We start from the raw sequence: 23108 nt of genomic DNA on the forward strand, positions 1-23108 counted from the left end.
ATGGAAGGAAAATGAGTTATTTTGCTGCTAGGGGTAAATCACATTGCTGAAGGACTTAAACTGTACTTGAAAAAGGCTTACATGAAAGAGTGATGGGTTGCTTTGACACATCATAGCCAGATGTTGGCTAGAAGCACCAACAAACTTCAGAACAATGCATTAACCACCCCATGTACCTATTTACCTCTACAGAGGTGAGACCCCCAGGCCAGGTGTCCAAACACAGAGAAATGTGAGTCCACTTAATAGGAGCAGGTAGAGACATGACTGAGGTGAAGTTTTGGTCCCGATCCCACTGCTCACGGGCTGCAGCAAGGCTGTGTGGGGCATGCAGTAACTGGTTGATGCATTAGTCCAACAGTGCATATACCTGTCTGCCTGCAGCGAGGAGGAAGCGGGGAGCAGCCTGAGTCAGACATTCTGAGTCATGATGCCTCCCAGGTTCTGTCCCCTGGTGGTACAGTTTACAATCATCAGGACTGAACTTTTAGTCATCAGTCACACAGCAGCTCTGCCTGAGCAGAGCCAAGGAGGACAAAGTCAAGATGCAATCAAGCCACAGTTATGTGTATGAAAATCCATTTACAGTTCACAGAACTCCACCTCAACACAGACTAATGGAAATTTTATGTCAGCTATTTCCATTCTTCCCCTTTTAATTTTTGCATGATTGATGTAGAATTAAAGTTGATGTACATGTTTAAAATAAAATTTTAAAAAAAGTCAGAAGTAGAAGCACATGGTAGATCAGAGCCATGCAAGTTCCAGCAGAGCCATAGGGGGAGACAGCTCATCCTGTAGCTAACTGCACTAATTTCATAAGCTCTTCAGTGAACAGGTGATAAGGATGCATTCATGCACTGAATGCATGAAAACTAACTGGCATGGAGGCAGTATTAGGAAGAAGCACTCAGTTCTCTAACTCTAGTAGACCAACATGCTTATTAACTGAAATAACACTCATGTTCTCTAATCACTTCTGACATCTTCTGGGGTTCCCCTTTTTCTCTATGGCATCACCAAAGAGCAAGACTCAGCTTGGGACACTAAGGCCATGCAATACAGTTAGGAAGACAAGCATGACAGCTTAATTACACATTTTATACACATTTTATTTTCTGAATGCATACACATTGCATTGTATTGTCTCAAATGTATACACATTTTATTTTCTGAGACTACTTGTGTTACTGACTTCAAATGTCACAGTTCTGAGCCTGATCATCTTGTCTTGCAGTAGTTTTTAAATACCTGATCTCATACAGTTTGCCTTTCTTTGCACAGAAGCTTTTCAAAATACTACATCAGTAAATGGCTTGAAAGCTTAAAAACTCTTCTCCTTTCACCTCCAAAAGAATTGGCAGAATTGCTGTCTGTGCACTGTGCTATCTTCTCTTCACTAAGGTTAGTGCACAAGAAACACTGAACATCTTTAAAGCTCATTAAGTCAGGTTCTTGATGGTTCCTCCCTGAGGAAAAAAAAATCATGTTATGGAAGGGATTTTATGGCATGCCTGTGTTGCTGAAATGATCCCTGGAATATACATCCACATGTCGCAAATTAGGGAAAACCAACTGTTCATGTTGCGAAGGGTTGGAGCTATGCAAACTGTTGCAGTTCCCATTGCACAGCCAATGCAATGACAGCCATCTTCACTTCAGCTGTTGATGAAGGTTGTTTGACTTTCTCCAGTTAGCCTTTGGCAGACATGTTTTTGAGAGTTCACAGTGCTTTATGTTCCACAAGAGAGCTGTAGAAACAATAAACTCTAGGTTAGTAGATATTAATGAACAGCTGGAAACTAAAGCTTTCAAATACTCCTGAACAGGACACTTGGATACTTCCATACAACAGCCTTGAAGATATTTATGTTTAAAAATGATTTGTCCTGACACCAAACACATATATTCCTTCTTCTCTGAAGTCAGTTGAAACCTTAAATGATTATTGAAGAAGATTATATTATAATAGATTATTTATATTTTATATTTTTATTTTATATTTTAGATTATCTATAAAAGATTATTATAGACAGAAGAAAACATAAAATGTAGATATAATGCACGTGAGCAAGCCAGTTACATATTAAGAGTACATGGTAAATATGGGCTTCCTCTTTAAGTCTTGGCTGCTATTGAGATAGAATGCCCTCCTTTCAATGTTTGTAATAGTCCACCATTGTTGAAATATATTGTGTGAATTTGCAGGGCAGAAACAACAAAGTCTGCTAGCAGTACAGCATAGTAGGAACTCTTGACACTGGGATCTATATGAATGAACGTGAAAGGTAAACCTGTCTTGCCTGAGCCTTTATTTTCCCCACTCCTTAACATCAGCGTTGTTTCTTTGAAGTAATATTAGCAAAAGCAATTTAAAGCTCAGCTATATGTACACAGCACTATTATTTCTTTACAGCAACTTTTGTAATAATAAAAAATAGTAAGACTTTTTACCTTGATATGGTGTTTTTCATCTTCAAAGCACTTTCACAAATAAACTCTAGCTAATGTGAATACATGTTTAACACAGTTAAGGTTCATTATCATTATGACCTGCAGGAGGGTCAGTTTAAATTACTGAAATCTACAGAGTATTTGATGTCAGAAGAGAGACCAAACTCAAGGGTCACTATGTCCTAATTTGAGGCCTGCAACATTAGACCCTCTCCTCTCAACCTTGGTTTGTACTGTGAAGAATTACCTTCTTACATGCAGACTGTTTTCTATATTTACATAAATAATAAAATATTTGTGTAATTTAAGTACTTATTACACACAAAAAAAGGAATGTTACATTCAGTTTGGCCAAGACTTCAAAACTCTGTCAAGCATACGGCCAAAACTGTTGGACAGCTGCAAAGATCTAAATTGTCAGACCTTACTATATTACTACTAGAATGAACCCTTGGTGTTACTAAGGGTTTTCAGGTATTTACCACATACGGACCTTCACCACAATTCTCTTGAGGCATAAAAACAAACAAACTTTACATCTTAGTCTGAAGAGCTTTCATCTGAATGTCTAAGTCATTGTGCATTTCCTTGAATTTTGTAAAACCGGAATGAAACTCCACTAAATTGCACATTTTTATTCAGATAAATGGGCTTGCATTCCATAATTTAGAATATGAAGTACAAAGCGCACCCTCTAGTAAAATACAGGTCTATCATTTCATTTCAAGGAGTTCTGAAATGTCATGAATGCAAATGTGAATTGAAACTCTAGCAATCCTGTAGCTGGTGGCTTTTTAAAACCTTATGTCCAGCTGAGCATACATGTTCATGATATTTTCCTGAGTAATACACTGTTGTTTTTGGTGGGGTGGTGTTTGATTACCTGCTTCTAATTGCAAATGTCTGCTTTAGAAAGCTGACTATTCACAATAATAAATGCTGGGTCAAGAACTTCTACAATATAGTTTACTGAACTGGATTCCATCTCTTAGTCCTATGAAAGGACTTCAAACTATTCAAAACTGAATTACCAAAAGCATATTGTCAACAGAAATTAAAGCAATTCAAAATATTTCTTTCACAAAGCACTATTTCGTACCTGTTACCAAGCAGTTAAAATGTTACTGAACATTCTGAAGGTTCAAGCTAGGTTATCAGCTCGTTTAAGTAATGGGAATGCATTACTGTTGTGATGTAGCTGTTGGTTTACAGTGAGCTGATGTGAAGAAGTGCAAATTTTCATATATATATACACACATTTTCCTTGCTGGTTCTGTCAACTGCAAAATTGAAATAAGCACTGTATTAAATCTGTAAAAGTTCTTAGTTTGTCTGGAAGAATACAGTGCTTCATATCCTTTTTCTGATTCTGAATATGGGCTGTCCACCCACTATTTGGAATGTGCCAAAAACAGTGGCTCAGACTGGACATCTTCAAAAACTACATGTCATATGGCTTTTTTTATGCTTCCAGCTCAAAATTTCTTAAGTATCTACGTCATTACCAATTCAGCATGAGCAGAGTTTTCTGCTTGCTGTCCAGGTTTACATAGGTCATATACACAGCTTTGTAAAGAGTAACACTCCTATAAAAAAACACACAGTACGGACACTCCACCAGTATGAAAATGGAAAGCTAGGTACCCCTGTGGACAGCTATGGTATTAAACTTCAGGCACTGGAACAGGCTCCCTGGGAAGTGGTCACAGCTCCAAGCCTGTCAGAGAAACATTTGGACAACGCTCTTAGACATACTGTCTGATTTTTGGGTGGTCCAGTGTGGAGTCAGGAGTTGGGCTTGATGATCCTTGAGGGTCTACACTTTTATATTTTATTCTTTTCATATTATTTAAACAGTGAGCTTTCATATTCAAAAAGAAGCAGAAAAAATACAGCAGAAAAGCAAATGGATTGCATATATTTGTGGTAAAAAAAGTGTACTGCAAGACAACCTTTTGTAAGCAATTCAACATAGGAAAATCATACTAGAATTAAACAGGAGGAATTGCCAAAAATTATTCACTAAAAGATTCTGTGCAGTGGGAGTAAAGTAGAACACAGGGCTTCAACAGAAACACCAATCTACAGCGAGAAAAACAGGATAAACTTGTCTTACTATGGTACTATAACTGTACTGTGCTGCACCAAAGAACTTACATATCTTCACTCATCTCCTTCTTTCTGCCTTTGTTAAATTGTGATTTTACAAAGTCCATTCTTCATAAGTACAATGTCATGTTTTGAACTGTAGTGAAAAGTTTTCAGCATCTGAGACAAACATCCCACCTGTGTATGAAGATCTCTAATGTACCAAAGACAAAAGGATAAAATGTTTAAAGCTTACAAAAACAAACTCCAGCTGACACAAGTTCAGCACTAGCCTTAGTTATAAGAAATATCCTTCTTCTGCTATCCAGTGAACTGCCTCCCAGGTCTCAGCAGACTTCTCAGCTATGATACAATGCAGGACATATATTCTGAGTTTGCATTTATTAGCAGATATGTGGCATTTATTATGAAAGAGGTAGCACCTATTGGCATGTGAGAATGGTATGTCTGGATGGCTGAGTCATCTCTGATAAAGCTGTTTTAAAGAAATAACAGGGCAAATACTTTTAAAATTAAGTACTTTCAATTAACAAGATACCATCTATTTTTGAAAGCCCTATGCCTCATATTTACACCTATGTTAAAAATGCATAAACACATCAAAACAACTGATATTCCTCAAGATGGAAGGTTACATGTTTTGTTGAAATGTTCTTACATGTACAGATTTGTGGCAACAAGAAGAATACCATAAATACGAAAATAGTCATTATTAAGATATAATGATACAGCATTTAACTCACTTAAAGCTATGTTTAGCTTGGAGAGATAAACACATGTACTTTCTATATATATGTACCTCAGAAAGAAAACACTTCTTTTCAAAAACATGCTCAACTTTGTTTTCAGAATCATTTACGAATATTGAAAAGACCACACAATTTAAACCATAATGAGTCTTTAAATTATTTGCTTTTTAATTGAAAACAAATCTCTTCAACTCAGTATCAAATTGTATAAATTAGGAATAAGTTATAGATGGAATTTTTGGTCTTGTTTTATCATTTCTGGAAACCCAAGACCAATTACTATTTTCTGCTTCTCATCACTGCTATACAGGATGCTCCAGGGATCTCATGGTACTGTTCTCTCACATCCTCTGTTGACAAACTGAGGAACTTTGGGGGGAAGTCAAAGAAACCAGAACGTCTCCAGGAATATGGTATGTGATCTGGGTGAAATATGGACAGGCTGAAAGGTAATTTTCAAAAAGACCAAGTCAACAGTTCGCATCTCTACCAGATCCTTCTATATTTGAACTGATAAACTATTTTATTATACCACAACATACGTTGCATACTGTTTTCTGGAAATGTAGCAAAGCTTAAAAAAAAAAAAAAGTATTTACTTATTAACAGATGCAGCATTACTCCATGTGCATGCAGTGATGAGGATTCCTGGAAAGTCACATGTAAACATGCCAACTAGAAGTACTAAAAAGAAAGCCACGCAGGCATCCTCGCTGTGATTTCAGGAGGTATTTAGACATACCACCATTCTCATTGACTTAATAAAAGTGCCTCTATGGTAAAAGCTTTTAAAAATGTATTAAAACATTTACTTAGCTTGCATTTTAAGGACGTAACAATAATTGACAGCTCACAGACCGGATGATAGCGATGTTTGACGTATGTTCCGGAGACATCCTGACGATGATGGGACCGGCTAAGCGTAGAACTCCGGCTTTGTCTTTAATGCTTATAGGAATGCTCTGAGATAAGGCGAAGACAGTATCTACTCGTGTAGATTCAACCTGAAAAAAAAAAAAAAAAGAAAAAAAAAGACAGAGAGAAAGAGAGAGAGAGAGAGAGAGAGAGAGAGAGAAAAGAAGTTGTGCTGCCCTCTAGCGTGGAGCGGGGCTGAGGCGCTACCCCGGGCCGCTCGGCCCTGCTCCCTCCCTCTTTGCGCAAGATGGCGGCTGGGGGCTCGGTGAAGGTGAGTTGTGGCGCGGCGCCACGGCGAGCCCGCGGAGAGGGAGGCGGCGTCCGGCTGCGGCCTGGCCGCCCGCCAGCCAGCCGTTGTCTCCAACCCTCCAACCCCTCCCCTGGGGCTGGCCGCGGGGCTGTGCGGAGCCGGGTCGGGAGCGGAGCGCGGGGCGGAGGGTGCCTGTCAGCCCCTCTCCATGCCCCCGTCCCTGCCGGCCACGAGCTCCGCCGCCATCGAGCTGCGCCGCCGCTTCCCGCTTCGCGCCGGGGCCGGTTCCGCGGCCCCTCAGTGGGCGGCGGAGCGCCGCGGTTCCCGCGCCCTTTTTATTTTTTGCCTTCTCCATTTGAAAATTAAAGACCATAGACACGCGGCAGGCCCCGTGGACCGCTCTGCGCCCCGGGATTTCCGACCCGGCTGATACCGAGAGGGCCGGGGGCGAATGTGAAATTGCAGCAGAGTGCGCAGGCTCTGAAGTTGCAGTAAAAGTACTAAAAATCCGCTAAAAATGGTCCTCCTGTGCTCTTTAAAAATTGCTTGGAAAGGCTGTGGCTTACATCAGAGATAAGGAAGACAGGCTGAAGCTCTGGATTTGTGTTTTGAATGAAACATTAATCCATTTTGTGAGATAACATAAGTCTCCCATGTTATTTTTATAAGTCAGTTGAAAACTGTCTTTCACATTTTTTTTCACATAGACAGTGTATTCTGTTACCTTCTAGCTGCAACTAATCTCCAGCTTCCTCTTTATTCCCTTTTAAGTGAAACCCTTTTCAATGTTACCCTCTCCTGCTCCTCATCTCCCATGCCAAAAAATAGGAGAGAGGGATACAGGAAACAGGAGTATTCAGTGTCTTTCAGTTGTCAGAAAAACTCATCACTGATGGTGATGACATTTTTATTAGTGCTTAAACCAATGCTAAATAAACAAGTATGGACTGTGCACTGTCAATTTTCTGCCTCATGTTTGAACCGATGGGAGGAATTTTGCCAAACAGCAGGTTATGGAAAGAATACACTTAAGTACAATTATTATTTAGATTCCCATAGAGAATTGCTTTTCATTTTCTAGTTACTGGTGAAATAAGTATCACAGTACTGGTGTGAAACTTTGGTAAGTTTCATGTTTCTTGCTCCTCCTCACAATGTTTGAGCTGGATGATGCTATAGTAAAATACTTCATGTCTAGTACCACTGTAAAATTCCTGATAACATGTAAAAATTGATGGTAGCTATATTGCAGAATCACAGAATGTCAGGGATTGGAAGGGACAGTGAAAGATCATCTAGTCCAATCCCCCTGCCGGAGCAGGAACACCTAGATCATCAGGTCACACAGGAACATGTCCAGGCAGGTTTTGAAAGTCTGCAGAGGAGGAGACTCCACCACCCCTCTGGACAGCCTGTTCCAGTGCGCGGTCACCCTCACCATGAAGAAGTTTCTTCTCATATTTAAGTGGAACCTCCTATGTTCCAGCTTGCACCCATTGCCTATAGCTAAGGTTATGCCCTTGTCACCTTGTAGGATGCAGTCTAGAATGGAGCATACAGTCTTGCGTCTTTCTGTTCTTGAGGTCCCTCCTAAAAGTGACTTTATCTACCTTTTGAGGATTGGTGAAACTTATCTCAGTGAACCAACTCCTATTTGCCATGCATTGCCTTCAGAGCCTGGGCTGCTCTGAAGACCTCAGCTCCCTTGGCAGGGTATCTTCTCGCTACACAGGAGCAGCTGCATTCCTTTTAATAATTAATTACAAGGTCCATAAAGCACAACTTAATACAGAATCAGGTTTTCTCCTGCTCCCACATGCAGCTGATATTCTTGGGGATTGTATTAACAGGAAGTAAAACAGATGAGTGTTCTTAACGACCTCTTGTGAGACCCCACATGGAGTGCTCCATTCAGCTCTGTGCCTCCCTGGAAGGCACAAGGACATGGACCTGTTACAGTGGGTCCGGAGGAGGGCCATGAGGATGGTCAGAGGCCTGGAGCACATCTCCTATGAAGACAGGCTGAGGGATCTGGGGTTGTTAGACCTGGAGAAGAGAAGGCTCCAGGGAGACCTCATACCGGACGTCCACTGCCTAAAGGGGGCTACAGGAAAGCAGGGAGGGGACTCTTTGTCAGGGAGTGTGGTGATGGGACAAGGGGGAACGGCTTTAAACCAAAAGAGGGTAGATTTAGATTAGATATAGGGAGGAAATTCTTTAATGTGAGGGTGGTGAAGCACTGGACCAGGTTGCCCAGAAAAGCTGTGGATGCTCCATTCTTGGAATTGTTCAAGGCCCGGCTGGATGGGGCTTTGGGCAGCCTGATCTAGTAGAAGGTGTCCTTGCCCATGGCAGGGCGGTTGGAATTATGATCAATGTCCAAGTGGAGATCAGTGATGAGTGGCGTTTCTCAGGGGTTGGTACTGGGACCAGCCCTGTTTAACATCTTCGATGGCTGTGTCATGCATTCAACACACTAGAGGGAAGGGACACCATCCAGAGGGACCTGGACAGGTTTGAGAGGTGGGCCCGTATGAACCTCACGAAGTTCAACAAGGCCAAGTGCAAGGTCCTGCATCTCAGTCGGGACAATCCCAAGCACAAATAAAGGCTGGGTGGAGAATGGATTGAGAGCAGCCCTAATGAGAAGGAACTGGAGGAGTTGGTTCTTGACAAGCTCAACATGAGCCAGCAATGTGTGCTTGCTGCCCAGAAAGCCAGCCGTAGATGTGATGCTTAGGGACATAGTTTAATGGTAGACTTGTCAGTGCTAAGCTAACAGTTGGACTTGATGATTTTAGAGGTTGTTTCCAACCTAAATGATTCTATCATTGTATGATCTTTAAGGTCTCTTCCAACCCAAACCATTCTATGGTTCTATGATTCTAAAACAGTTGAAAATTAATGTTTATGTGATATAGCTATAGCTCGTATCTCCAGCACTTCACTGTTTTCCTCAATCCCAACACCTTTCACTTTGTCAGACATAAAAATTCATTTGCTTGTACATATCCTCAATCTTAAATCACAAGGCACTAATAAAGCAAGAAAGTATAATACCAAACTAAAACCAGTTAAGTCACTGAAGTTGCTTTGTTGTTTTTTTTTTTATCTAGAATCAAGAAAAAAAGAAGTCACCATTTTGATCCTGGCTTATGTTAATGTAGTATCTTCAGTGTTTACTGCATACATGCATGAGCATTATTACGGATGGTCTTTTCTAGATTTTGAGTATTGAGACTGTTGCACATTTTTATATGATTCTTAAGGCAAAAAATTGTTCATCATAAAATTTATATATGTTTCAGGATTTTCTTGAGCAACCTCATTCTAACATTTAATCTGAATGTTTGTGATAAATAAGCAACGTGAAGACCACACAATACTACCAGAAACAGTGATCTGTCTTCCCTAACATTCAAATACGTTCAGAGGTTGGATTTTTATTTTCCTTTGCACTACTTATCAGGTTCCACAAGGGGGTAGCAAAAGGAAATAAGAGATGTTATAATGTAAACGACTTGCATATTGGCATTTGCCCTATCTGCTGTGGACAGCTTTCTCTAGGAAGTGTTTGACTTGTAACAAAGCCAAACGGTCTCTGGTTTTTTGAAACTAAACTCTTGGATAGGATAGGATAGGATAGGATAGGATAGGATAGGATAGGATAGGATAGGATAGGATAGGATAGGATAGGATAGGATAGGATAGAATTAGAATAGAAATAGAAATAGAATAGAATAGAATAGAATAGAATAGAATAGAATAGAATAGAATAGAATAGAACAGAACAGAATAGAATTAGAGCAGAGTAGAGCAGAGCAGAGCAGAGCAGAGCAGAATAGAATAGAATAGAATAGAATAGAATAGAATAGAATAGAATAGAATAGAATAGAATAGAATAGAATAGAGTAGAATAGTTGATTTAGAAGGGACCTTTAAAGATTATCAGCTCCAGCTGCATGACCTCTTGAGGGGTACCCAAAAGTAAAATCATGTTATTGAGGGCATGATCCAAACATCTCTTGACCAATGGCAGGCTTAGTGTACCAACCACCCCTCTAGGAAGCCTGTTCCAGTGTCTAACCACCCTAACAGTACAGAAGTGTTTCTTCATGCCCTGCCTGAACCTTCCGTGGTGCAGCTGTGTGCTGTTTTCACGTGTCTTTTCATCGCTTACAAGGGAACAGAGACCAGCACCTCCCTCGCTGCCTCACCTCCTCAGGAAGCTCCAGAGAGCAGCGAGGTCGCCTCTTGGCCTCCTTTTCAACAGACTAAATGAGGCAAGTGTCCTCAGCCTGTCCTCACAGACCATGCCCTTCAGCCTTTTGCCAGCTTTACTGCCCTCTTCTGGACGCTTTGAAGGGCCTCAACATACTTTTTGTGTTGCAGAAACCAGCACTGCACACAATATTCAAGGTGAGGGCGCACCAACGTTCAATACAGCGGGAGGATCACCTCTTTGGACCAGCTGGCTGTGCTGTGTTTAACGCACCCCACAGTGGCGTTTGCCCTCCAGGCTGCCAGGGCACACTATCGGCTCACGCTGAGCCTGCTGCCAGCAGCACCCCCAGGCCCCTTTCTGCAGGGCAGCTCCCCAGCCACTCGGCTCCCAGTCTGTGCCTGTGCGCAGCATTGCTCCGTCCCATTGCAGCACCCGGCATTTTCCCTTGTTGAACTTCATGCCATTGTTAATCGCCCAGTGCTCCACTGCTCCAGTCTATCTGCGTCCCCATGCAAGGCCTCCCATCCCTCTGAGGAGTCAGCAGCACCTCCCTGTTTAGTGTCATCAGCAAACTTGCAACGGATGCACTCCAGTCCTGCATTCACATCAATGGTAAAAATGTCAGAACTGGCCCTAGAATTGAGCCGTGAGGACCACTGCTACTTGCCTTCCACCAGCCAGATGTAGCCCCGTTCACTACAGCCCTCTGAGCTCTACCATCGAGCCAGTTCATGTGATACAGTGATTGAACCAATCAGGTCTCTGTGAACATGAAACTTAAGAAAAAGTGAGAATAAGAGGCAGTTGGCTGTGTGTTTTGGGAGGGAGGTGTTGTATGTTGAAGTCTGGAGTATTCACTTGAGAAATTTTGTACTTTAGGAATAATAAATAGTGCTGGAGCCATGCAGTAATAAGCCATGCCATAATAGTTCCAAAATGATTTTTCCATGATAAGGAGCAACTCAGCCAGGATAAAAATTCTTCGACTTGAAAAGTGAGACAAACTTTGCAACAATTGGTTGCATTTAAGAAAAAAACAGCAAAAGCAGTAGCATTGTCCCCATGTGTCCCCATGGTGATATTATTTTTAAATACATTTACTAAGCTTGAGGTTGTGAAAGACCATATGACTGATAGTAGCCCTTCCATCCAAAGAACTGTAAGTATAGCGAGCTCAATAGAAAACTTGACTTAACTGGACATGGTTTTATCCCTAGAAAGACAAAAACAAGATACATATCAGTGGTGAATCAGAAACAGGAAAATTCAGATACATTATTCGTTAGCTGGAATATGAAGTTACAGATGATTTTGGACTCAGCAAGAATATGTTTCAAATTATTTTTATTTTCTTTCCATTTTTTTGCAAATGAACTAGAGTAGATCAGCAATGAGCAAGAACAAGAAATCAGTCTTTACTAAAGCATGTCAAATGATATGGATTCATTACAAGTTGTATGAAAACACAACATAGGACTTGCAGCCTGATTGCCTAAGGAAATGAAGTTGATTTAAGTGGCCCTTTGCTCGGCCCTCTCTTTTTCCTTTCCATTATGCTTTGAAATTGTGAGTCCATTTCATTAAAAAAAAAAAAAAGGAAAAAATGGAGTTACTTCAAAAGATGTCATTAAAGAAGTAAGAAAAGCAGAAGTCTGTTAATGTTTCTTCTTAGGGAAAGGTTGCATGTAGAAGGAAGTCTGGCCCCCGCACATCTACACAGGAGTGAATTTTTGCTGGGGCTGTGGGCAAACAATGGATGAGTATTTGTGCATTGTTACATACCAGAATAATTGTATATATTCAGAGAAACCCAGCAGTGCTCACAGCAGTTGACATTGTCAACAGATTCTTTGTATTTCACTTACGAAGATGCTGCTGAGCTGTCCCCCTTTTCAGAAGATGTACTAAGACTATGTACAGGAGCAGGGAAGTTCCTAGGTCTTCACAAGTCAACAGAAAAACTCTCTGATGTTTTGGAAGAAAAAGGGAGGTTCATAATTTTGTTTGTACAATAGTATGTAGTAATGAGCGGTATTCAGTATAGTAGTTATATACAGGACTGTTTCTGCCAGTGGAAACGAGGATGCCTGTGTTCTATCATGCTTTACACAGGTATTTCTCACTCATTAGAGGCATTCCCAGAAATCACCGTTCATTTTCATATTGGGAATAAATGATGAATTGGCAAATCTTTGCACATTTTCCATGTCTTTTTAAATTTTGTACCTTTAAAGAGGACAATCGTAGCATATGAAATTGACAAGTTAAATACAACTGTTTAAAATCAATTGGTTTAAATTTCCTTTCTGGGAAACTGTGCTGGGCGTATAATATTATATTGATCCGTGGTCTAGCCCCATCTCAAGCAGAAAATACATTTTGTAGCTGCCTAGGTAATTTTTCAAATATGTTGTTAAATGGAGCATAACTTCCAGAAGGCTAATATGTACTTTTCTGTCTAAGATTGGAATTATCGGTGGAACTGGCCTGGATGATCCAGATATCTTAGAAGGAAGAACAGAAAAATATGTTGATACTCCTTATGGCAAGGTCTGTATAACCTGCTCTGTTACTGCTAAGACTTCTTCCCATTTTTAAGATGTTTGTGTGCTTGAAAAATTGTCAGACTAGGCTTCTATGCTAAGTGGATGTGTAACAGAGGTGCAGTCACAAGACTGTATTTCTTTTTCATGGCTATGTATTGTGTGATTCTAAGTTTGTAGAAACAAGATCTTACAAAAATGATGATGCGCAAAGGAGAATATACCTCTTCTCCTTTGTACATTGGATGAATTTACAAACTCAGTCCTGAATTTGCAGCCAAGAGGGATAAACCCTGTCTTTCAAATTTGTGCTATTGTGTGTCCTGTATTATATTTCAGGTAGCTCCAGGAACCTTTCTAACTTGCAGAAAACTGTCCTTTGAGGTATATGGGCCACCATTTTCCTGTTATCCCTGAATTACACTTTATACACCAGTGCTTTCCTTACAGTCATGCTTACAACCACATCACTTGAAACATTTTAAAATGGAGCTCGAAGGCCATTTATGGCCGTGCTCGAAGGCATGGTGTTCATGATAAGCTCTCCTTTGTGTTGCTTCAGCCCTTTTCCTCAGCAAAGGGGAGTGGAGGCTAGGTATATTGCTCTATACACAATGCCTAGTGTGGTATAAAAGATGTAGAAACTGGCAAGATGAAGGACAAGAGAGTTTTATGGGCAGGAAATCAAGGAAGAGAGAGGTTCCAGTTGACACAGGAAGTTTACAGAAGATCTGAATCTCAGTTATTCTGCAATGTCATAAGACCGGAGTAGTCCAACTGCTTTAGAATTGCCATCAGAATCACGTCTTATGAAATATACCAGCATAAGCTAATGTACATACAATAAAACATCTGGCATATAGCAGCAAGAGTCATTTTATGGATAGAAGCTGGCCAAAAAGTTCATCTCTGTGGCCTATGGTTGAAAATTTGAATTTGTGCCTCTATTCAAAATGGTTTAAGGGGGAAAATGGAGTGGAAAGGGTTTGTGTGTGTACAGTTCAAGAAGGGGAAGGAGATGAAGGTCAAGGTAGGAAAAAATGTCAGAAAAATACATTTAATTTTTCCACCATCCTGCAGAATTTGCTAACAAACTGCAAGAGAATAAAGGAGACTCCCGTCCTCTGTTCTCTTTATCCTGCTGCCCAAATGTATCCAGTGTTGATACGAAGCAGGATCCACTAGCTAAACCAAACCAATTGCCATTTAATTTCTAATTTTTGGAAGCTCCTGGATGGTCACACCATGGCTGTTTCTGCAGACTATTCAAAAGCAAAAATATTGCTACCCTTGTAGCCGATAAGGCTTGAAGCCTTTGTCCAAGAAATATGAAATGCTCGCTCTCCTCCTCTCTCACAGATCAGAGGTTTGGATGAGAGGTGTGGGCACAGCGGCAGTGCAGCCTTTTAGGAGGCTGTTCTGTGACAGCACTTGGATGCAACAGGATTTGAGTGGCCCAAATTCTGGAGTGCTGTAGGTGACCCCCACAGTAGGGCTTAGTCTTACAGAGTTGAACAGGAGTACTTGCAGGATGGGTCTTACACGGGAGAGTGGAAAAAACTTCCTCAGTCCTGCATCTTTTATCAATATGAAGGGCTTGTAAAATTTCATTTAGGGTGTAAATTTAGCTGCTGTGTTTTTCTCTGTGTTCTTCACAGAAGCAACATGGATGGGGGAAATTAAGGTGCCTTGATCAATGGACTTACTATGTCTGAGCTTGTGCATTATGCATTCAGCATAGGCTCACTTTAAAAAGGCTCGTCACTGTTCTGCCTCTTTATATGTGCATGTGTTGTGTTTTTTTTTTTAAACCGAGGAGCTGTCATAGCAGGAATGCATATGTGAATTTCAGATACAGTTGTCAGCTAACTTGGACTCTTACGCTGACCTCCTGAGTGGGAAACTGAACAACTTCACAGGACTTCCATATCTGTGAAAGGGAGCACAGCCAAACAGCGAGTATTTATCCTCAATCCTTGCTGGCCTGCCTCTCTCCTCTCTGCCTGTGGATCTGAACTCATGCCATTGGTATGATAGTTGTTTCATGTAGTCGGACTTCTGCAGAGAGCCACATTAACTTCAGTGTTTGCACTTCTTGTCTTCATGGAACAACTGGTGGATAAGCCTTATGTTAAGAAGTGCAGGATTTAGGCCACAAGGTACAGCTGGCATATGGTGTAATGCGTAGATCAAGTTGCTTCACTTAAAATGAAGCAGAATCAAACCTGAGAAGTGCAATTTCTGAATTAATGTTTGCTTGTTTTGCTGCTGAGACTTTTTAACATTCAGCAAGGAGCTGCTACACAGCCTGCCTCTCTTGTTTTAGAGCAACAGATAGCAGAGAAACATTGTTATTGCAGAATGCAAAATGGAAAATGAAAACTTTTTTTTTTTTTTAATAAGTATGCTTGGAACAGTGTAGAAGCCTGTGGTTTAGTTTAGTATTTTTTTCTGACGCGTCTTTTCTTCTTCCTGATCGCTATTGAAATAAAACCAAATTGGTTTTTTTCTGCCATAAGGATGCTTTTTCGTAGAGCCTTGACAACAATGAAGAGTGCCTGAAATTTTAAGAAGTAAAGCACTTAATCTAAACAAACGCTTCAGACCTTTGTGGTCTTTTAACTGCTGAGAGAATCAAGATACAAACATCTTTCATTTAGTTTAAGTAAAACTAGGAAGGACTACAATGAATATTTAAATGTCAAAAGGAAAATGTATGTCCATTTCTTTCCACCCTGTAAAAATTTAAAGTGTACAATTCCACTCTCCTTAAATGTTGTTATTTAATTGTTGAGTTTCTTGGCAAGAACACTGGAAAAAGTCTGTTGCTGAAAACCTTCCTGGTGGTGACATTCCTCGACACCTTTGACATTTTAAAATGGCAAAATATTACTTTGAAGATGCCTTTTTACTTTTAGATGCAGAATGTCCTTCATTTTATTTAAATAGATTTGTTGAACAAAGCCGTCTGCTTTGGTTTTCTCACATCATAAGAATCATTTCAAAAACAAGTGGGGATGATTTTGTTTCTTCAGACATCTGGAGAAGTTTCTGAAAAAGGAAAATAGTACAAGAATTTTTACAGTTCTGTATATCAATGTTGGTCCGCCTCTGATCTTTCAAGTTATGTTAGTAATATTAGTGGAAATATAGTAAATTAGTTTCATAAAAAATAATACAATTACACCTGTTAATATTCCAGCCTTCTCTTCTCCCTTTTCTGCTTCCATCATTCCTATTGTATAAAAAATTGGGATGAAAAGTCAGTGTTCTCTGGAAAATACCCCAAAACCTTTTGGTATTCTATCTCCAGGTATGGACAATACTGTTCTCTTGGAGAGCAAGAAAATTGTTCTCCAACAGCATTTATCCTCAGCATTGTATTGTGAAGCTACTAATTAAACTTACTTTTTTCAGATTATACTTTCAGTTATATTGTTCTACTTTCTGGATGTTAGAACTTGGTTCTGAAACACCTTTCCCCAAATCAGCAAATGGTCTTCCTGTTCTAGAAACTTCTATAAAGCATGTGTTTCCCCCCCACTGCCTCTTTTTTTTTTTTTTTTCAAGGGTATATCTGGCTAACAAAGCAGGTTTCTTTTCTGACCTGTATATGAGCTCTGTGTGCTTGCATCAGGAAAACCAGACTATGTGACGTAGCACTAAAGCTCCTCTTCTGCCTCTCCTCTATCTGTGTGCATCATTTGGTTCATAAACTTCATTGCAGGTTAAATGAAGATTTGGAAAATCTGAGATACTTTTTCTCTTTCAAGTTTTCCATGTGTGTGTTTATGCTGTTTTCTGTTCCATCTTGCTTCTGAGGTTAAGCCAAAATAAAAATGAATTCTGTCAACACCACATAAACCATACTTTATGCATATTTATGTTGTAGTCAGAGGGGATTTGTTTAAATTGTTTGTTACTGTCATAACTTAGGGTTAACTGCGTAGGGTTCCTTGCTTCCTTTTCTGTTTTGCAACACTGAGTAATATATATCTGACTTGGATTTTGTGGAAGGGGGAAGTAGTTAAGTGTAATTTAAATATGCATGTGAATTATTAATGTTTGAGAACTTTTTATTGGGCCTTTTATTAAATCCTGTTTTGAAAATATTATATTAGAGGTTTAAATTCAGATTGTTCCATTGGAACTTTTTAATATTTTATCAGCATTTCAAAGCTCTGAAGTACAAATGAGGTAATATTGCAGAGGTATAGCACTGGAAAGATCTTGTGGGGGAAAAAGAGCGGAACTGAAGCATACACTAGCTCTGTTAAGTAGTTAACACACAGTTTGAAATTTCTGTGTCTTTCACTTCCTTGTAACTTTGTATGTGCTGATTTATCTTTATCTCCTTTCTGGATGCACTATTTGCAAACTCCTTTCTTAATCTGTCATTTATCAGTGCATTCTTTGTTCCAAATGTTCCATTTTCCTCATCATGTTTCTCACTTCCATAGGCAAGACGAGTCTTCAGGCAATCGCCTGGAAGATGCCTTCAGTCTGTTCTGTAGAAATCTGTAATATGGCCAGCGTGAAGCCTTTTGAAGTGGCTAGGAAGGCAGCAGATAGGGAAGGACACCTTGGATGCTGTGACTGTTGGATTTAAAAGCTGTTGCATTCTTGCTGCAGCAGTGGTGTATGTGAATATTCAGTAGAGTTCCATGACACAAATGAATATCAAATAGGAGTTAAATTGTACTTTTTTCCCCCAGGTATTTTGGAAATTGATAGAAACTTGAATCTGTCACTTGCAATAAACTTGAATCTGTCACTTCTGAAGGAAATGATCCATGACCTTTGTTTTTCACTTGGTGATCTTTATTTTTCATTTTGAGAGGAGGAAAGGAATTTCCACTGAAGTCCTCTTTAGTTTTTAAGGATATTTTTGTATTCTGCTGTGACCTAAGTTGCTTGCTTATTACTTCACACAGCAAATCTTCTTCTGGGCTTCCTAAACAAAACAAACAGACTCAAAAACCAAAACCGTAAATGCTAATTATTGTGAACTGGCATTGTTAAGGAATGTCGTAAGAGCAAAATGTCTTGACAACTAGACGGTATGCCTTTCTCCCTGTTCAGAAAGTGTACTTTTATAGCCATATTTGGTTCAGAAGAATATGCATAAAGTAAGGTATATAGGTTAAATATTTAAATGTCAACAGCTTAACATTAAATGGGGACTTCTTAAAAAGTCAGAATACACTATAATTCTGAAAATAACTTTTTGGAATATTCCTTTTATTAAAAAAAAAAAAAAGGTAAATGTGCATCTGGCAGAATTTAAATCTAGGTGATTCAGTAAATGCTTTGAAGAAATCCTACATAAAAAATGACCCAAAATAGCTGCACAGTAGGAAGTAGAAAGTGTTATTATTATTATAAATCAAGATCTCTAATATGCAGCTATATGGGGCTCATATATTAGTTTTTTATTCTATGTCTCTGCACATTTTCACATGTAGTAGAATTAACAGCTGTAAATGAGAATTGAAATTTTATAGCTAGTGTTAAAATAAAAATAAAAAATGATACTAAGTAGTAGGCAACAGACATTTCTAAATGTGAACGTGTGAGTTCTCCCAGACATTTACGAGTTTGTGATCAGTAAATATATTGCAATTTTGTTAACAACTATTTCAGCTTTAAATCCCAGGAAGGAGAGACTGGCGCAGTGTGTCTTCCAACATCCTTACAGTTTCTGGTACACTGAAATAGCAAAAGTAAGTGCAGTTCTGAACTGGGCAGGAGAAGCAACACATCCAACTGCACCAATGTTCAGCAGCAATGCAGTTCAGCATCTAATGAAACAGAGGCCTTACGTTTTTTAACAAAAAGTTTTGAAGATGGGAAGCGAGAAGCACCGCACATTTCAGATCCCTGATGTGTATAGCCTGGGAGCAGACTCCACCCGCAAAATCAGGAGCTTGGAGAACTAGTCCTGACTCTCCCCTTGCCTCTGCAGACAGAGGTTTTGATCAAACAAATGAAAAACTCTTCTCCAAGGTGTCAAGGTAGGAGCTCCCTCGTCATTTTGGCCAAATTCTTATTGCTGGACAGACCTTCATGCTCCTTCCTTTGGCCCAAAGCATCTGCATATGTTTGTTTTGTGACTTTGAAGAAAACACAATAAAGCTTGTTTTATTAACAGCCAATGGACACTTCAAAGCAAAAATGTGGCTGGGAAATTAATCATTCTGGATTTATTATGGTTCCAAAGCTAATACAGAAATGAACTAGAAGCTAACTGCATGAATCACTCTTAAAAAATAAAGTCAGATCTTCAATGACTACAGTATGTGTGTTGGTAAAATGAATTGCAAAGCCATCTAATTTTCTTCCTTTACATTTAAAATAATGTTAATGTTGTTCCTTAGCTTCTCAATGGCCTGGGGGAAGTGTTTCCCTTCAGCAGAAAAGGTCTTGTCTGATAATGCTTTCCCAGATTACGGAAAAGGTTCTTATTTCCCACTCTTCCTATATTTTTTTTGAGTCTAAAAATCCAAACGAACTTCCTCTGAGGAAATACCTACTTTCTGTATTTACCAGGTCATTGTCTCAGGAAACTTGTTCTGATGGGAATGCAAATGCAGGGACATGGCATTAACATTTGCTCAGTTGAGTTACAAGTGGGGTGGTGTTACACCTAGGGGATTACATTCATAGACTCCATGTGGAATTTTTTCCAGTTCCTCCCAGTGCACAATTTGCCAGTAGGAAAATGTGCCCAGCTCGAGATGTAGTACCAAGGGTTCATTTTTAAAGAACTGTTGCTGCAACTTGTTGCTCCAGAGGCTGGTCCCCATCTACAAGATGTCCTCTGCCTGCTCCTGCGCCCGCGGCCTCCATGACCACACGCTGCTGGCAAACAAAGCCCGTTTCACACGTAGGACTGTGGCCAGAGAGGACCCCACAGGAGCCCTGCTGTGTTTGCTCAGACCATCAGCTTGTTTTTGGGCCTGGCTGAGCAGGGGTGCTGCTTGCCCAGCAGTGTGGCCGTACAGCCTGCATTGTCCTCAGTCCCTTTCAACTCCTTCCAGGTTATCGTCATGGTCTTACAACTGTTTTTGCTGATGAGTATATTATATTATTTCCTCAAACTATATAGCACCTAAATTTTCACTAGGCAGAACAGCTTTGTCTTTGCTAAGTTACTTGTACACAAGATATGTTTTCCCCTAAGGGCTGGTAGGGCTCAGCTTCTGGTACTCAATGCTTGTCAACACATTAAAGTGTCTTTGAACACTTCTGTTCTCCTTGGCTTTCTTTTCAAGCACAAAATCTCCAACTAGAACTAAATGATAGCTTTGCAGTGCAGGGATAAATTGCTTGGACAAAAAAGTTACAGTGATTTCAAAGGGAAATTCAAACATTAACATCAAATCTTAAGACACTTTTGAAAGGGTTTCCTGTTTTTCCAGTCCTTTAGGGATGGTGAGTTCATGCAGAGCTTGCTGAGAGGTTGCTTGCACGAGGAGAGCAGCTTGTGGCAGTAATGGCAAGTCTGCAATCAGCAGAATTGGTAACAGAAACTGAGCTGAGAGCAGGCTTCTTGCCTCAAATCACATGCCAAAACCACACAAGAGCTTCAAACACATCAACTTCCAGAAGATGGAGCTGCCCTTCTTAGCAGCCTGCATCAAGGGACATTTCCAGTGCAGAGGGCTGCTCAGCAGAAGACTCAGGAACAGCACTCATTTTTCATATGATGGTCCTTCCCCAGGCTGCAGAGTGGTGTGCTGTGTTTGCATGTGTTGCTGCTTTGGACCTGGGATGAGCAAAGATGGTGATTTCAGCCCAAAGAGATTAAGTGATTGTTGAGGAATTTATTTATCGCTGTCCTGTGTAAATGAAGACCAGAGAAAAAAAAAAAAAAAAACATTTTTTCTTACAGCTACAAGTTGCTTCTGCAAACGTGAGGGAATGCAGTGCTAGGCAGTACTATGCAGCCTGCTCCAAATGTTGCTGCAAAGCAGGAGATGGACTCCTTGTGACACCCAGGCAAGCGCGTCCTGCTGCAGTGATCTGCTCCAACCTGGGTCCCCCATGGGCAGCAGCTCCTGCCAGGTCACCTGCTCCTGCGTGGTCTCCTCTTCACAGGCTACAGGTCCGGCCCGGAGTCTGCTCTGGTGGGGGTCTTTCACAGGCCACAGCCTCTGTCAGTGCAGGACCACCTGCTCCACCAGGGGCTCCTCCACGGGCTGCAGCGTGGAACCCAGCTCCACTGTGGTACTCGACGGGCTGCAGAGGAACAGCCTGCTTCACCATGGTCCTCACCACAGGCCGCAGGGGACTTCTGCACCGGCGCCTGGAGCACCTCTCCCCCTCCTTCTTCACTGACCTTGGCGCCTGCAAGGCTGTTTCTCACTCCTCTCACTCTCCCAGCGTTGTTTTTTTTCCCACATCTAAAATATGCTCTCACAGAGGCGCAAACAACATCACTTACTGGCTCAGCTCTGGTCAGCAGTAGGGCCCTTACCTAACATGGGGCAGCTTCTAGATTCTTCTCACAGAAGCCACCCCTATGGCCCCCTGCTACCAAAACCTTGCCATGTAAACTACACTAGAGTGCTACAAGGATGGTCATGGGTCTGGAGAGGAAGACATCTGAGGCTGAAGTTGCTTGGTTTGTTCAGCCCAGAGCAGAGCAGGCTGAGGGGAGGCCTCATGGCAGCCTGCAGCTTCCTCACAAGGGGAGCGGAGTGGCAGGCACTGAGCTCTGCTCTCTGAGGATAGGACAGGACATGGTCACAGCACCAAGCCTGACAGAGTTCAAGAAGTGTTTGAACAATGCTCTCAGACACATGGTCTGATTTTTAGGTGGTCCTGTGTGGAGCCAGGAGTTGGACTTGAAGATCCTTGTGGGTCCCTTCCAACTCAGGATATTCTATGATTCTATGAATACAACCCACAGAACAGTTTATTTGCTGCAGTGACAATTGATGACTTGGGATTGCCCACTGTAGGCCATGTGTCTCAGCTGGGCAGCTACAAACAAGATGCTGTAGCTTCGTGGCTGGTTGGCTACTCAGGAGGAACACGTTGTCCTACAGCTGTGAGAGGAAAGTGCATTTCATCTCTTGGTCCCTAGTCTGACCAAATGCAACGCTGCTTCTGCAGTTAGTGTACAAGAAGTTCTCTGCCATATCATAGTTCACTTCCAAAAGGGAGGACTCTATGCAGCAGGGAAGAGGGAGTTTGTTGGGAAGTGTGGGGAGCAGAAGAAAGGATTGGAGGAGTCGGAAACATGAGAATGAACTTCGTAGAAAGGTGACAGAGAAATGAATGGGGAATGTTAGGGTAAGGGACAGATTAAAAGCAATTTCTGTTTGCGGGGGGGAGTCTTTCTGTAGGAAATGACATCTTTTTAGCAAAAACCAACCAAAGTTTGCAAAGGACAGTGATAACTGATTTAAAGGCAACATGCTCATGATTCTTTTTCATGTTAATTCTGCTCCGTTTGAAATAACTGTTTCAAAGTATTTGAAAGTATGAGCGTTTCAAAGTACTATTTCACACCTCAAAGTGGGGGCTTGCAGTTATTGTTAGTATGAACACAGAAACACTGTGAGGATCCTGGCTGATCTTCCAGTTCTACACTTGTACTAGTCTGCCACATCAAATCACAGGCTTATTCTGAGCTGAAGATAGTGTGAGACTACAGTGGTATTTCCAGTGTTTCCTTTATCTAACTAGTATTTCCTTACATAGCTGTCCTGCTTATTTGTAAGAAGTAGTTAAGGTTTCTATTGTGATTGGTAAGCAGTAACTCATTCTTTTTTGCTTGTTTTGCAGCCATCAGATGCTTTGATTTTGGGAAAGATAAAAAATGTGAACTGTGTGCTGTTGGCAAGGTAAATGAG

At 40.8% G+C, this 23108-nt stretch overlaps 1 protein-coding gene and 1 long non-coding RNA gene across 5 annotated transcripts in view; one reads left to right on the forward strand and one right to left on the reverse strand.

Annotated features, from left to right (window-relative positions):
* Positions 1-1091: 1091 nt before the first annotated feature.
* On the reverse strand, positions 1092-6263 carry LOC121061683. Its single transcript, XR_005815216.1, has 3 exons — positions 6125-6263; positions 4099-4171; positions 1092-1751 (listed from the first exon to the last, which is right to left on the reverse strand). It is a non-coding gene; the product is annotated as an uncharacterized LOC121061683 (long non-coding RNA).
* A 101-nt stretch (positions 6264-6364) lies between these two features.
* The window catches only part of LOC121061682 (methylthioadenosine phosphorylase), a 29289-nt gene continuing 12545 nt past the window's right edge, over positions 6365-23108 (forward strand). The window contains exons 1-3 of one of the 4 annotated variants that reach the window (XM_040540887.1): positions 6365-6498; positions 13166-13252; positions 23041-23099. In XM_040540887.1, coding sequence (XP_040396821.1) covers positions 6475-6498; positions 13166-13252; positions 23041-23099 — 170 coding nt within the window. In that variant the 5' untranslated portion in view covers positions 6365-6474. Of the gene's footprint in view, positions 6499-6542; positions 7120-10454; positions 10761-13165; positions 13253-23040; positions 23100-23108 lie in introns of those variants that run through there. The other 3 variants (XM_040540886.1, XM_040540889.1, XM_040540888.1) reach the window with 3 other exon arrangements.

Source organism: Cygnus olor, chromosome Z (assembly GCF_009769625.2).
Source record: "Cygnus olor isolate bCygOlo1 chromosome Z, bCygOlo1.pri.v2, whole genome shotgun sequence".
Lineage (NCBI taxonomy): Eukaryota > Metazoa > Chordata > Aves > Anseriformes > Anatidae > Cygnus > Cygnus olor.